Here is a 14,713-nt window from a genome sequence, read left to right as displayed (position 1 = left end):
AAAACTAACCTAATTAAGTATTTAATCTATAGTTGACTAAATTTTTCTAACGGATTCCACAATGATATATTTGAAAATACCATGACTTTTGCAGGAATAACATATGAAAGTTTAACTTTGTAAGGATATGTTTATCATTCACTATATTTGCAGGGACCTGTATAAAATTAATCCATATAAATATCAAAAATACCGTTCACAGAAAAATAATTATTTCACATAATTTAGCAGTTGCCATTAGCGGCGATATCCTTTTCAGATTGAAAAACCGTTGATGCTAAGTTTTCCGCCAAAACATAATAATAATAATAATAATAATAATAATCTGACAAGATCTTATAAATGCTCTCTCACATGAATACATGATCTTATATATGCTATAAACATTAATACAAACACCACATCGAATTCATGATTCAATAAAAGCTTGGCAGCTTCATATTCCTACTCACTATGGCTTACATAATAAACTTCATTTATTTCCGCATGCACAAATCACATTTGGAGACAGTATGGTAGTTTACGCAGTTCCGAGCGCGGACGGCAAGAGAGTTATCTCCACGTTGTCGTGGACGCCCTGAAGCAGAAGCTCCCCGTCGTATGCGACAACTTTTCGCTTCTTCGCGGCCCTCAGGGTTCCGACAAGTGCTTCGAATATGTTCGCGCATCTGTCGTCGTTGAAGAGGACTCCGAACTTTACCTACAGGCAAATCAAAGAAAGTACGTGAAGAATCTTAAAATTATCGGTAGAACATGATGCGTCGAGCTACAAGCGAAACATGCTCCAAGGTTTTTTTCTTAAGAAAGGAAAGGACAAATAGAATGTTTAAATAGAAAGCATTTCAAGGAGCCCTAACACAAAATCAATATATATAGAGAGAGAAAGAGAGAGTTAAGCCGGAATACTATTAATAGTATTTGGGCTATTTTGCTATTGATTTTTTAGTCGTTAGATCTACATTTTGATCAATTTCATCCTTTAGATCACACTATTCAACTAACTACCCACTCAACCCTAGAGGACCATTACTAAACCCTAGGGAACCTCTATCATCGTAATTCTACTACAATTTTTCATCCAAGAATTAAAAACTCGATAGCAAACCAGGCCAAATACTATTAATAGTACCAAACACTTGGTGCTATTAGGTTTTCGGCCGTCGGATGAAAGGATGTGCCGTTAGGATGATAATGGTTCCCGATTAGGATGATGGTCCTCTCCTAGAGTTGAGTGGGTGATTGATTGAATTGTATGACCTAACGGGAGCAAATGGTCAAAGGGAAAAATCTAACGATGCAAAAATCGATACAACCAAGTGCTCAGTATTATCGATATTATAGTAGCTGGACTCTATATATATATTACAAAAGCATGAATAGAAAAGGATGGTTCAATGATGTGAACCAGTCATTAGATAGCGCAGAACTCAGCATTTAAGTTCAGCCCCCTAGAAAATGAGATCATGGTATTTACATCATTACATACACATATGTACATACCTACGTATGTAAACAAATACATAAATAGTATACTATTCCCTCAAGTTACCTTATAACACTGTTACCAACAAATTCAAGACTTTGGTTCATTTCACGGTCTCAACTTTCAAGAAAAATATCAATTGTTCAAGTCAACTCAGGATACAGCCTATCGACTTGGTCAATAGATCTTTGCACCTAAAAAAATGAGCTAAATTAGAAAATAGCTTTGATCAAATCAACTCATCATATGCTTATCCGAAAGCATGCCAGGAGATGCTTTCACGGCCGTGCGGTGCATTGCACCCATCACGCTCTATTGTTTCCTTAATCACAAAATTGTGTCATATCAGTTAACAAGTTGATACAAGCAACTAATTCTAATTGCTAAATTATGAGAAGAAGATTTTGTCCATCATTCGTACACAGACGCGACTCTTTAATGGCTCGAGAAGCAGTTCGTAATTTTTTGGACCTACCATATGAGATTATTGTTAAAGATTTTAAGAGATCGAATAGAGGTAATCAGCAGTTCCAGAAAACTTTAATCTATCAAATAGGTCAGTAGCATTTTTTGGGAAAGCTATTAAGTTTTTAACTACTCCACAACATCCAGTAAAGACACCAAAAAATCTTGTGATATTTGAACAACTACTAATGTGTTACTATTATTGCTAGTCTCGCTTCTTTGAGTCCATCTGAGCGTACTCTATGAGTGGCAAAAGTTAGAAAAGGCAAACCTCATGTTCTATTTAATCCTAGCCCAATGAAATTGGTTCCACAACCTTCATTGCTATTCACTTCACAGTTCGACCCCAACTAAGATACACTTAGCTACATAAGTAACATGAAGTTGTACGACTATAACTTCACACAATAAGCCACAAAATAGGCTCTTGGAGATGCAATGGATTGGTATCAAAGTCGTGCAAAAGCATGGCACGTAAAATAAAGAGATCAAATCTTAAATTCGTAGAAGGAGAATAAAGGAACTTCCAAAAATCCGTTAGCAATAACCCAACGAGCACATTCAGATTCAAACTCAAAAAACAATCAAATTTCCTGAGCACGGATCTCTCACTTAACTTATGATCTATGCGCTTTTTCCCTCTAGCTTATTTCTTGGACATCGAATTAAACCAATGCCATGTACACTATACCACCTTCTACTTCAAATGGGGGCTACATTAATTATAATCTGGAATCAAAGGGGACTAACATACCAAATCATGTTTCCTAGAAATTGCATGTTGTTTCAAAGTAAGAAGTTTTAATAACTCATTAAAGACTTTCCAAGATTTCCTAAGCAATAAACCATCAAGCATTCAGATTCGAACCACAGAAAACAAACCACTAATCTCTCACTAGATACATAATCCATATGATATTTCACTCTTAGATTGTTCTTGTTTGTTAGCCACTTAATTAAACTCTTCCCATGCGTGCCATATTACCGACTACTAAAACTTGAAACTACATTGTGATTTGGAACCAAGGGACCTAATATCTCTTCCCCGACAAATCGTCGTGACTTTGTCTCAAGATCCACTTAATATTATGCCCAAAAATGCAAGAAAACAAAATCATGAATAAACACTTGAAATAATGTAATAATATAGGCTGCAAAATCACAGAGTTTCTTTCTTTTTGTAATACAAAACACATTAACTGGAAATTCATGGAGAAGGACAATTTTTACATAAAAAGAAGAACGAATGTGGATTGCATTGGTCAAGATACAAAGCAATTGTATAGAAACTTTAGAATAACAAACAGCTATTCTAATATCTAACTAATTTAAATGGGAACTATCAAAGGACCTAATATCTTTTCCCCAACAAATTGATGAGCCTTTACGTCGAGATTCACTTGAATTAACCCAAAAAAGTAAGAAAAACATAAAAAGAAACCTAAATTATTGCAATGTACCCAAAGTTCGCATCAAAATCACAGCTTTTTCCTGCTACTAAACACGTTAGCTGGAAATTGATTAAAAAGAACAGTTTTTATATCCAAAGAAGTGCGAATATGGATTGCATTGTTTGAGATACCTACCACTCGATCGAATAGAAAATTTTAAATAAAGAAAAAACTGTTCGAATATCAAACAACTTTAACTTGGAAAGTACATTGTAATTTGGAATCAAGGACCTAATATTGGGGTTTTTAGTTCAATGGTCCTCTTCTAAAATTTTATTTTAAAAATAAACCTGTTAAATTTTTATTTGTAGATATATTCTTATAAAAGCGGTGAATGATTCACCGTTTTTAAAAGCGGTCAACCATTCACCGCTTTTTTTATTTTTCTTTCTTTTTATTATAATTCTACGATGGTAAAAACGGTGAATGGTTCACCGCTTTTATTATTTTTCTACTGCTAAATAGAAGTAATGAATGCGGTGAATCATTCACCGCATTTAAAAGTCTATTTTTATAATTATTTTTTTAAGAAAATTATTTTTATAATTATAAAAATCGATAGGATTAGTTATAAAAAAAATTCCCTAATATCGCTTCCCCACCAAATCGACATGCCTTTACATAAAAATCCACTAAAAATTACCCGAAAAAAGAGATAAAAACGCGAAAAGAAACCTAAATTGATGTAATATCACTCTAATTCTCTGCAAAAATCACAAACTTTTCTAATTAAATAGAAAATAACGAAAAAGAACGAATTTTATGCATAGAGAAGTGCGAATGTGGATTGCATTGGTCCAATCAGAAAAAAAAATGAACTAAAAACCGAACAATTAAAGCAACATCCTCAGATCCAGAAGCGGAAAAAGAAGGGAATTATTAGTTAATTATTGTACCTTGTAAGATCCATCGGATTGGAGTTGCCCTAATCGCTGGATCTCTTCCTTGAGTCTTCCTACCTCTTCCTCTACATTCATTTCGATCTCTCTCTCTCCCTCTCTCGATCGAACGATTTCGATTTCGATTGCGATCGCGATTGCGATCTCGAGCGTGTGGAGGAGAACGCGAATGGTGATGGTTTTTTTTTTTATTTAAAAAAAAGGGCACATGCAAAGGACGACGAGTTATTTGGATGGACCTGGTCTACCATGTCATCTTGCGAACCGGATCATCAAAGGGATGCAAACGGGGCGGATGGGTGGCAGCAAGGGTCTCGCACCACCCGACCCGTTTCTTTGGCGGGACGGGACTATTTGGGATGGATTGATTTTTATTTTATTATTTATTTTTACTTACCATTTTATTTAGAACGGATCGAAATGGAAGTAGAGTTTTTGTAGATATTTGATGAATTTGCGCGAATTAAAGTGTCTTCTTTTCTTAGCACATTAGACAGATTTAAAATGAATTATTATTTTCTTTATATTTTGACCGCCATTTATTGCACCATTCCAGCATATATAAGTACGAGCTCCGCCAACTCCGATCCATTTGCATTCCTAGCTATCGCTTAAAAATAGGTTAAATACATCTGGAGTAAAAACCACTCGAATTTTTTTTTCTTGGCAAGTAATTATTTAAACTTGTAAACTCTTTTACTTTTTAACAGAAACTTCTAAAAATTTGCAGTTCACTAGTTCAATTTATATTTTAATATTTTTAAAATAACTAATGTTAGTCAAATGGATCGGATCTAAGGTGATAGTAGACGTACGTTGGTGTCAAAATTTTGTCTAATTAGTCAAAAGTTACTAATTGACTCAAATCAAATAAATTAAAAGATGAGATAGTTGAATCAAAACTTTAAAAAAATTTTGTTTACATTTTTCAAAACTTGTAATTTTTTTTGTATTTTTGTAGAATATGTTTGAATTTTTAATAAATTGGCCAAATTATACTATTGCTCTTTTTCTCTCTCGATTCTCTCTCGTTCGCAGGATTTGATGACGTTAGAGAGAACATACATAGTGCGAAAAAAAAAAAGAAAGAAAAAAAAAGGAATATATATGTATATGTATGTATATGTATATATATGTATGCGTGCATATATATGTATATATATATGTATATGTGTACGTATAAGTGTGTATATGTATATGTATATATATGTTTGTTATATGTGTGTGTGCGCGCGTGTGTGTGAGAAGGCCATCATGTGGCGGCTGATCTGGAAAAAGCCAAAAAGCAAAGAAAAAAAAAAAGAAAAGAAAATGTTGCATCAGTTCATCTGAAACTAATTAAATTGTACTATTTGAGATTAAGTTGTACTGTTTGAAAAATTACACAAATTTCTAGTCGTGAGAAGTTGCAATTTAATCTCAAATAGTATAATTCCTATTTTTATAGTGCACAGTAATCTCAAATAGTTTCAAATGATACAATTTAATCTCAAATGGTACAACTTAATTTTAAACTTTTCAATTTAGTCTTAAAAGGTGCAACTTACTCATCATCATTGTCGTAGTCGAACAGATTACCTCCTCCGCCGCCGTCGTCAAGGTCGAGATTGTCGAATGCATCACGCACCTCATTCCTCTTGCGGTGGAGGACGAGGGCGATCCCAAGAGGAGGTCATGCATGTCGGAGTTGAGAAAGAGGAAAATCCGTGCCGCACTTTTGAGATGTGGTAGTTTAATTATCTAGAATTCGAGAGCGGATCTATCCTTTCTTTGCTCCACCACTATGACAAAAAAATACACCAAAAATTCACTCGTGCTTTAACCCGTCCCAAATAGAGCGACAAACATAAATAAAAAAATATGATAAAAATAAATCTGTCATAATCCACCGAGAAATAGGAGGTGGTCGACTCCTCCCGCCCCCGGATCCGCTCCCCGTTTGCAGTGCTATTTTGTTTGGTTTGTAAATTATATTCTGTTATAATGTGATTACTCCGCCGCCTTTTGATTGCTAACTTTTAGACAGGAAAAAGCAGGCAATTACCCTAAACTATGCCAGCTCGAAACGAGCNCTTCTTCCTCTCCCTCTTCCTCTCCCTCTTCTTCTCCCGGTGAGGGAGAAGATGCGACGGCGGCGGCGAACCCTCTCCCTCTCCCTCTTCTTCTTCCTCTCTCTCTTTCTTTTCCTCTTCCTCTTCCTCTTCCCTCTTCTTCGTCGCCGGCGAGGGAGGAGATGCGGCGGCGGCGCGCGGCGACGAACCCTTTCCCTCTTCATCTTTCTCTTCCCTCTTCCTCTCCCTCTTCCTCTCCTTCTTCCTCTTCCCTTTTTTTTCTTCCTCTCATTCTTTCTCTTCCATCTTCTTTGTCGCCGGCGAGCTCGACCCGCGCCGTCGCCGCCATCCGCTCCGGCAGCCCGAAGAGGAAGAGGAAGAGAAAGAGAGGGGGAAGATGCTTTTGGAGGGATATATTTGTGAGGGCAAAATGGTCAAATCACATGAAAACTGTTAAAAAATAAACAGTTCTCTAACAGATGTTAATCAGATGGACATATCTGCATAACTTTAGACTTTTGCAGAGATAACTTATGGAGTTTCCGTTTTGCAGGGATATTTCCGCAATTAACTATGTTTGCAGGGACCTGTATGCATTTAACCCTAAATTTTGCCTCATGACATTTTATAAATATCTCAGAGGGTTATGACATTAATAGTGAGGCCAAAAATGACCAAATAACCCTTATTTGTTCAAGAAAAAAAATAAAATTTATGAATATGTCTATGTTATTTACAAGAATATTTTAGTATAAATTTTGACAAATAGACGAAACAGCGATATAAATTTTAAAAAGATAAAATATAGATTTTTTGGAAGTCGTGAAAAATAGGTATTTACAAGAGAACTTTCTATATTTTAGCCTAATTTTTAAGAATCAAACATTCATTTCACGTAGTATTACAGTGGAAGCTTATGAGTTTTAATTCAAACAACTCATTTAATGTAACGCATCTCTACATTTAATTTAGGAAAAACTTCAAATAGTGTCCCTATGGTTTCGCACATTCTCACCTTAGTATCTCCTGTGGTTTAAAATGTATCACTTTCGTACCATATGATTTTATTTTTTTCTTTTCGTTATCCCCTCCACTCATTTTTTTCGTTAAATCAGTGACAAAGTTAAAACTAAAAGTTACTAAAGTAAATATTGATAAACTATAGGTGTAGTATCTGAATTTTTTTGTATATAATTTAATAAAAAAATTAACCGAGAGGCTAACCAAAAAAAAAAAAAAAGAAAACGCAGGGCACTAAATTGATATATTTTAAACTACAGAATACTAAAATGAGAAAGTGCAAACCACAAGAATGGTATTTGAAGTTTACCCTTTAATTTAAAACATCAAAAAGTCTCATATTATCATCATATATTTAAGCCACCAAAGTTGGTTATTTAAACAATATATTATTCTCTAACGGCTTGAGCTTTTAATAATATAAAAAATAGATCTGATAATAAACCCCCAAAATTAAGAAAAGAAATGGTAAAATTTTGCTGGAAAAAATTTTAAAAAAAATTGGGAGCTAATTGATGGGGCAGTCATGTTCGCAGACGCAAGTTTGTGGGGCGCCGCAGTAATAAGCCTGGCTGCTGTGGTGGTAGCGAGTGTCGCAGATCGTGAAACACTCCGGCAGCTCGCATTCGTGGCCCAACTTTATCTCCTCGTAGCACGCCGCCCCCTCTCCAGTCTGCAACATAGCCCCTGCACCACCCAAATATATAAGATAAAATTTAAATATGCGAGAGCCTGTTTGATCCCGCTTCTGTCTATCTGTACATTATTTACGATCAAGAATTTAAGAGACCGTTTGGTTATATGTAGTTACAACTGCACGACAATTGTAACTATATGTAAATACAAATTCGGTGTTAGGTTTAATGTATTTAACACTAACTGCTACAATAGAAACTGCAAGAGAAGATTAAACTACATGCAGCAGTTGGAAAGAGTAACTTTAAACAAAAGGTAACCTTACCTTTTTAAATATTTTTTAAACAAAATTTTTTTTTTTTTTANAGTTAAATATATTTGCTTTCTAAATATATTTTTTATAAAGTAACTAATAATATATTTTAGTTAAATAAATAAGAACGTTATATCAGATATGCAATTTTTGAGTACAAATAATAATATTGATCTTAACATTTTGTTTGAGTTGAGATTGTAAATTCATAAGTTTATGTTTCAGTAAGAGTTTTCAAAAAAAATGTCATAAACATTTGCTATATTATGCTCGTGTACTAAGATATAAAAAAAATTTAAGGATAAATTTAATTACTAATACAATTATAAAGACTATTGAAATTTGGCAGTAAAAATATATAAAAGTTCTCTAAATTATGGACTAATTTTTTGAATTATTCTTTTTTATGAATTAAGTAGTAATATATTTTAGTCTATTATCATAAAATAATAATTTCTCATAATATAAAAAAAAACATATGTAAAAAGATTAGAACAAAATATTTGATTGCTATTTAGAGTTTTTAATTAAACCTGTGAAGGAAAGTTGGCGTTTTGAAATAAATAGAATACTGCGAAAACTTCTAATTATGCAAAACCTCCATAAGGAAAAAATAATTATACACATTTACTAAATCAAAATATATGAAAATAAAAAATATGCATCAGTGTAGAAGCAATAAATAGAAAAATTTGGTTGAAAAAAGACAAAGTATTTGATAATAGTAAAAGAGTCGAAGAAAGGTTAATATAACATAATTTGTATAAACCAAAAAGGATACAATTCTTAAAGCTATAAATTTACATCGAGTTTGTAAAGTACTCAAACATCATAAGCAGTAATAAAGACTATACTTCATCGGTTTCTGGTGCAATGTCTTCAATACAGCTGCAAATTATAATGAAAAGTTAACGATAACTTCTCTAGTACAGATGTGAAAGGGAAAAAAAAATGTAACAGAGAACTTTTCTATTACCTAAAAAGTCTGTTTCCTTTTCGGGATATTGGTGTTTCGAGGATTGATTGAGAGCTCCTGCAAAACAAAGAATAAAACATAAATTCTGAGGGAAAAAAGATTTATATTGGTAGAAAGAATTGTAAATGTTTAGAAATAAGAATTGTCATATATATTTTTCTTACATTGATTGTATTATTGGATCTTCAACTATTTCAGGTCCTGAATCATTCTGAGATGTATGAGTAGTATGATCATCATTAGTTTCTTCTAGAGTATCTTCAGCATCTTTCGTATATATCTTTTTTTTTCCTTTTGTGTCTAGATCATCTATGAAAATCTTCGTAACTTTAAACGACTGCGCATTTATGTTTGATCTCCGAGAATCAATAGAGATTTGAAAAATATAAGTCTGGCCAACAACATTCTTAAAAACAGAAGGAAGAACAAATTTATCTGCATTTGCGGCGATTGCAAGTTGTTGAGCAGGGATGCGTATAAGTTCTTGAGCTATTTTACCAAAAATTATGAAGTTTGTCGTCGCAATTTCATCATCAACAACAGCATCTAATTTGTACCTATTTTAAAGAAACTTCGAGCATTAGTTTTTGAAATATATGTGTGTGTTTGTATATATATGAGTATTTATTCGGAAATCATACCATGGGACAGGAGATTGATCATTTTTTCCACATTGTCCGCACCAGAAAGTATCAGCAAAATCCTTCACTGCTGCTTTGCAATTATAACAGGCTCTATACCACCATCCATAGGTTGTATCTATGGATACTAATTTGGCTTTACATGTATATTTTATATCCTAATATATAATAGAACAAAAGATTAGTTTTTTTCGCAAAGAAGAGTAAATAATAACAAATGGAAAAAAGTAGAGAAATAACGATAATAAATTTACCTTGATGGTAGATGTATCCATTTGAACCAACTCAGCTATGCTTATACGATTTTTCGATGCTTGTTCATAGGGACTAAGTATAGGTTTGTCTAGAAGCTCTATATACTGAATTGGTGCTATAGCCAGTTGTTTGCTGTATTCAAAAGTTTCTTGTAATATGTCGAAATATTGTATAAAACAAAGTACAATAGGTAATCTACTTACGCATCAAGATTAGAACGGAACTCTTCAACCGCCGGTATTTGTAGATTAATGTATATCCTTGATGCTGAGCATGTGGATATATAAACTTCATCTAGTTGCAAAAAATTAGTATCAAGTTTAGTTCATGAAAAATCGAATTCATAAAAGATTAAGAAATGTAAAAAAAAGATTGCAACGTACCTCTATAATTTCGTATTGTCATACTTGCAAGAATTATAATAATTGGATCATCAGTTTCTTTTCTTGCAGCTAATTGATTTTCAAAAGTAAGTGCAAAGTCATCCCATAATGTAACAGATAGAGTGTCATTGCTGCAAAATAATAGTCAAGTTTAAAAAAATGTTAGTTAAAGGAAAATAGAAATATGTGTATAAATTTTTCACAATGTTTTAAGGACTCACTCCAAATCTCGAATTTGTAACTTTTTTATTGGAGTTTGTTTTTGCGCAACATACGTATACGAAGCAGGTCCAGCACCTGCTATGGTTCCAATAACATCTAAGAAAGTGCAAAGACAAAGAAGTTCATTTAGATATTGCATATATATGTATACACACACATACACACACACACATATGCATATATATAGTAAATAATATAAAGAGTACCTATCAGATAAGTAGTTGATTGTTTTTTGGTTTTGATATAGTCGTACTTGACGAAGGAAAAAGTATGTAGGGGAAATGTTTCGATGTTTTCTGTCACTTTTAGAAGATGTGTCCATTTGCTAAATTGGATCATATGTTTTTGATTAACAGCTGCATAATTATTTTTTGCCAAGATCAGATTAAAATTGTCGACAATATATACTGATCCTTCATCAATCAAAGATTTAAAGTTGTCTGCATCATGTTTGCGAATAGTTGCTTGCATTGAGTATCCCTGTTGAAATATCATCATATTAGCAATTAGATAGAAAACAATTTGATATATTATGTAGAATAGAATATGATAAAAACCTCTTCATCTATGAGAAGACATTCTAGACTGAGGATGTCATTTTTAAGCAAAGGTGTCTTTGCTTCCCATATTCTACTAATTCTGACTTTGATTTTAGTTTGCCGTTGCACCGAATGCAGTTCCTTTAGAAGAGTAAATGTCATTGTTCGATATCCTGTAAATTTTAGAAAGGAATAGAATCGAATTAGTTATAAAGTACAAAATAAATCTATGAAATTTGACAACAACATATTAGAAAACATATACGAAAATAAAGTGAGAATTTATTCATATTTAATACGCCATAGTTATTAATTGCAAAAAAAATGACATACGATTTTGTTTTATGTTACCAAATCGTCAAAGATTTCAGTAAAAACAATATTGCGAGTGCATCCTTCAGGCTCGTCATTATTATTTTCTATTAAGATTCGCAACCCTTTGCGTGAGGTAACTCGTGAAACTCCAACATAAAGTTGACCATGTGAAAATACCGGTCTTCGAAGATATAAACCAACATACTGAAGTGTCTGTCCTTGACTTTTGTTGATTGTCATGGCATAACACAAACGAATAGGAAATTGCCTTCTTTTCAAAACAAATGGCCACTTTGTTTCTGTCACATGTGTTAGAATTCTAGGAATATACACTTTCTGACCAGAATGATTTCCTGTAAAAATTTCGGCTTCTATAACTTTTGATGCTAATTGAGTAACAATTAATCTGGTTCCATTACAAAGTCCTGAATGTTGACTTATATTGCGCAGCAGCATTATAGGACAACCAACTTTTAGTTTCAATTCATGATGAGGTACACCATTAAACTTCAGAGAATTTAAGAAATCAACTGGGTATAGGATATCAATTTCTTCAGTATTCCCTGATGAGCTGCAAATTGAATCGGAACTCATATAGCATTTTTCTTCACCTGGAATTAAAGATAAGACATATGTGTTTACTTCATCTGACAAATCATTGATAGGTGCGATTATAGCCCTGTCTCTCAAATACGAAGAATTATTATAATTATGCTCGAGATCTTGATAAATTGCCAAAACAATATCTCTAATACTATCGCCGCTATTTTTAATAAGCATGTCGTCGGGTATCTTAATCCAAGTAGGTTCTTCTTCATTTTCCAACTTAATAGCGTCCAATTTGCCGTCGCCCAAGTCAAGTATCCATTTGGCAAAACTTAAGATATCTTCTTGTGCTGCTGTATTTTCTGAACATTTATGCAATCTCATGTTCATTGTGAGCCGAAAAATGTAGCAATCATTCCATATGTATGATCTTGTAATTGATGCATTTATTATATCCTGTTTTGTTCCGCCGACAATAACAGGTAGTATCTGTCTGAAATCTCCTCCAAGTAAAATAGTTTTTCCTCCGAATAGTTTTCCTGTAATAGTAATATCATCTGTTTCAAGCACATCCTTTAATGATTTATCTAAAGCTTCGAAACAATTTCTGTGATTCATTGGTGCTTCATCCCATATAATTAAGCTAGTATGATTGAGCAATTTTGCAAGCTGTGTGCCCTTCTTTATTTCGCACGTCGAGAAGTCGTCAACTTTAATAGGTATTTTAAATCTCGAATGAGCCGTTCGGCCACCAGGAAGTAGAAGCGATGCGATTCCCGATGAAGCTACAGCCAAGACGATTTTACTTTCTGATCGTAGCTTTGCAATTATTGTTCTCCAAAGATAAGTCTTTCCTGTTCCACCGTGACCATATACAAAAAAAACACCTCCTTTATTTTCATAAACAGATGCTAAAACAGAGCGATATACAGTTAGTTGTTCATGCGTCAAACCTTTGTATAAGTTCTCATGTTCACTTCTCAACATATCTGTTGTTAGTAATCCTTTCTTCTCTCGAAGTATATTGCTAATATCTTCCATAATAATATTTGCTTTTGGATAGAAGTCTGAAATTGATGAGAGCGGAGTCCATTTTATATAGAATACTATATCTAAATTCCACATAGACATGTAATTTGTTATTCTTCCTGAGGCATTTTAAGGCTCTGACACTGCCTATAATGAGATTTTTTAATCCTATACAATGATGTCAGGACATTAATTCCATAATCATCAATAGTTTGTGGTTCAGGCCACTTCAACAAATAAATATATAGACAACAAAAAGAATGTCTTAAATCGATGTGAAGCAGTGATGCTTCTTTTTTTTTAATCAATGCCTTTGTGCGCCATCTAAAGTCATCTCAAGCAACAAGAGCGCATCACATGCAGCACGAAATGTTTCATAAACAACACCCGTTAAACAGTCCTGAGTTCGTTCAAAGTTTTGCACCCTTAATGTAAGCTTAAAGCATTTCCAAAAATAAAGCTCTCGACGAATTCGGTGTATATAAACAACTTCTTCTATACGTTTCCGCTTTCTCTGCGACCAAAATCGTGGTCGGATGAAGCCAAACCATTTCGTAGGGAATATCTAATTAAGTTAGTTCCAGACCGAGCATCGTGGGAACGTGAAGTTGGTTTTTGCCATATTCCCTGTAAAATAGTTTTGTCTGACATCTATACATCGCATTCATAACGGTCAACTAAAATTTTGTTCTTCATGTTACAACATGACTTCTCAATGGCGATATGAATATTAAATCGCTCAACCTGTGGCTTTCTCGCCGACTGTAATATCAAATTCGAATAGTGCTCCAAGTCAGCTTCATATGGCTTGATAAATATCTACAATCTAATTATTCTTTATTTCATCTGCTTCATTAATGCTCCGCTGTATGTCACGTTCGGAAATGTTGGCAATCTGATTATCATTCAATTACTGTTTTTATTCGGATCTGGGCCTTTATTTACTATACTTAATAAATATTTTACATGGAGCATTGACTTCTTGGCACCATTTTAACATTAATGTTCGAGCCTGCATACTTGAGAAGTAGCTTGTAGATATAAGGCTACAAGTATCTGTTGTCAAATCAATTCCATTTTTTTGTAGTATATCTTCCGTCTTCCATATTCTTTATTATTATAGCAAATCCATTTTCATCAAATAATGTTTCTGCTCTAAATTCTTTTGCGAAAATGCTTGGCAGCATTGACTCTGCTCATACACGATGCTTTCGAATTCACAATCACATGGGCCCATGAGATCCATAACGTTTGTAACGTTTGATATCCAATGGGATTTAATATTTATTATCTGAATTTCTGCCAGAAATAGTCGATTCCAATATCTCGCAAGCTTTTGGTAGTTTGTTTTCCAACTGAGCCAGACTAATATATGCACTGCGAGAAGACCTCTTTTTTGAAATTCAACTGTGTTATAAAATCTAGATAGAAAAATAACAGATAAAAGTAAGAATCATAGCATATAGTCTATTAGCATAAAAAAATAAAA

The 14,713-nt window shown here is 33.4% G+C and overlaps 3 protein-coding genes across 3 annotated transcripts; all 3 read right to left on the bottom strand.

Moving 5' to 3' along the window:
* Nucleotides 1–343: 343 nt before the first annotated feature.
* On the bottom strand, nucleotides 344–4,452 carry LOC109704379 (costars family protein). Its single transcript, XM_020225128.1, has 2 exons — nucleotides 4,296–4,452; nucleotides 344–700 (listed from the first exon to the last, which is right to left on the bottom strand). The coding sequence occupies exons 1-2, from the start codon at nucleotides 4,374–4,376 to the stop codon at nucleotides 521–523; spliced, it is 261 nt and encodes an 86-aa protein (XP_020080717.1). The 5' UTR covers nucleotides 4,377–4,452; the 3' UTR covers nucleotides 344–520.
* Nucleotides 4,453–7,877: 3,425 nt separating this feature from the next.
* Nucleotides 7,878–12,258, bottom strand: LOC109704380 (replication protein A 70 kDa DNA-binding subunit B-like). Its single transcript, XM_020225129.1, has 11 exons — nucleotides 11,353–12,258; nucleotides 11,002–11,275; nucleotides 10,795–10,891; nucleotides 10,574–10,704; nucleotides 10,394–10,484; nucleotides 10,190–10,322; nucleotides 9,936–10,093; nucleotides 9,459–9,851; nucleotides 9,295–9,351; nucleotides 9,173–9,206; nucleotides 7,878–8,042 (listed from the first exon to the last, which is right to left on the bottom strand). Exons 1-11 carry the CDS (start codon nucleotides 11,494–11,496, stop codon nucleotides 7,878–7,880), a joined length of 1,677 nt encoding a protein of 558 aa, XP_020080718.1. The 5' UTR covers nucleotides 11,497–12,258.
* On the bottom strand, nucleotides 11,677–13,236 carry LOC109704378 (ATP-dependent DNA helicase PIF1-like). Its single transcript, XM_020225127.1, has one exon. It carries the CDS (start codon nucleotides 13,234–13,236, stop codon nucleotides 11,677–11,679), a length of 1,560 nt encoding a protein of 519 aa, XP_020080716.1.
* Between the last annotated feature and the right edge of the window lie 1,477 nt (nucleotides 13,237–14,713).

Source organism: Ananas comosus, unplaced genomic scaffold, assembly GCF_001540865.1.
Source record: "Ananas comosus cultivar F153 unplaced genomic scaffold, ASM154086v1, whole genome shotgun sequence".
NCBI classification, from domain to species: domain Eukaryota; kingdom Viridiplantae; phylum Streptophyta; class Magnoliopsida; order Poales; family Bromeliaceae; genus Ananas; species Ananas comosus.
This window is presented reverse-complemented; position numbering and strand designations above follow the sequence as displayed.

Bases quoted from the DNA above. Each gene is read 5' to 3' on its own strand.
- LOC109704379 (XM_020225128.1), bottom strand. From the start codon at position 4,376: ATGAATGTAGAGGAAGAGGTAGGAAGACTCAAGGAAGAGATCCAGCGA. The intron at 701-4,295 runs GTACAATAATTA...ATTTGCCTGTAG, and splicing joins AATCCGATGGATCTTACAAG to GTAAAGTTCGGAGTCCTCTT.
- LOC109704380 (XM_020225129.1), bottom strand. From the start codon at position 11,496: ATGACATTTACTCTTCTAAAGGAACTGCATTCGGTGCAACGGCAAACT. The intron at 10,485-10,573 runs GTACGTTGCAAT...TTTTGCAACTAG, and splicing joins GACAATACGAAATTATAGAG to ATGAAGTTTATATATCCACA. The intron at 9,352-9,458 runs GTAAGAAAAATA...TTTGTTTTGCAG, and splicing joins GATCCAATAATACAATCAAT to GAGCTCTCAATCAATCCTCG.
- LOC109704378 (XM_020225127.1), bottom strand. From the start codon at position 13,236: ATGGAAGATATTAGCAATATACTTCGAGAGAAGAAAGGATTACTAACA.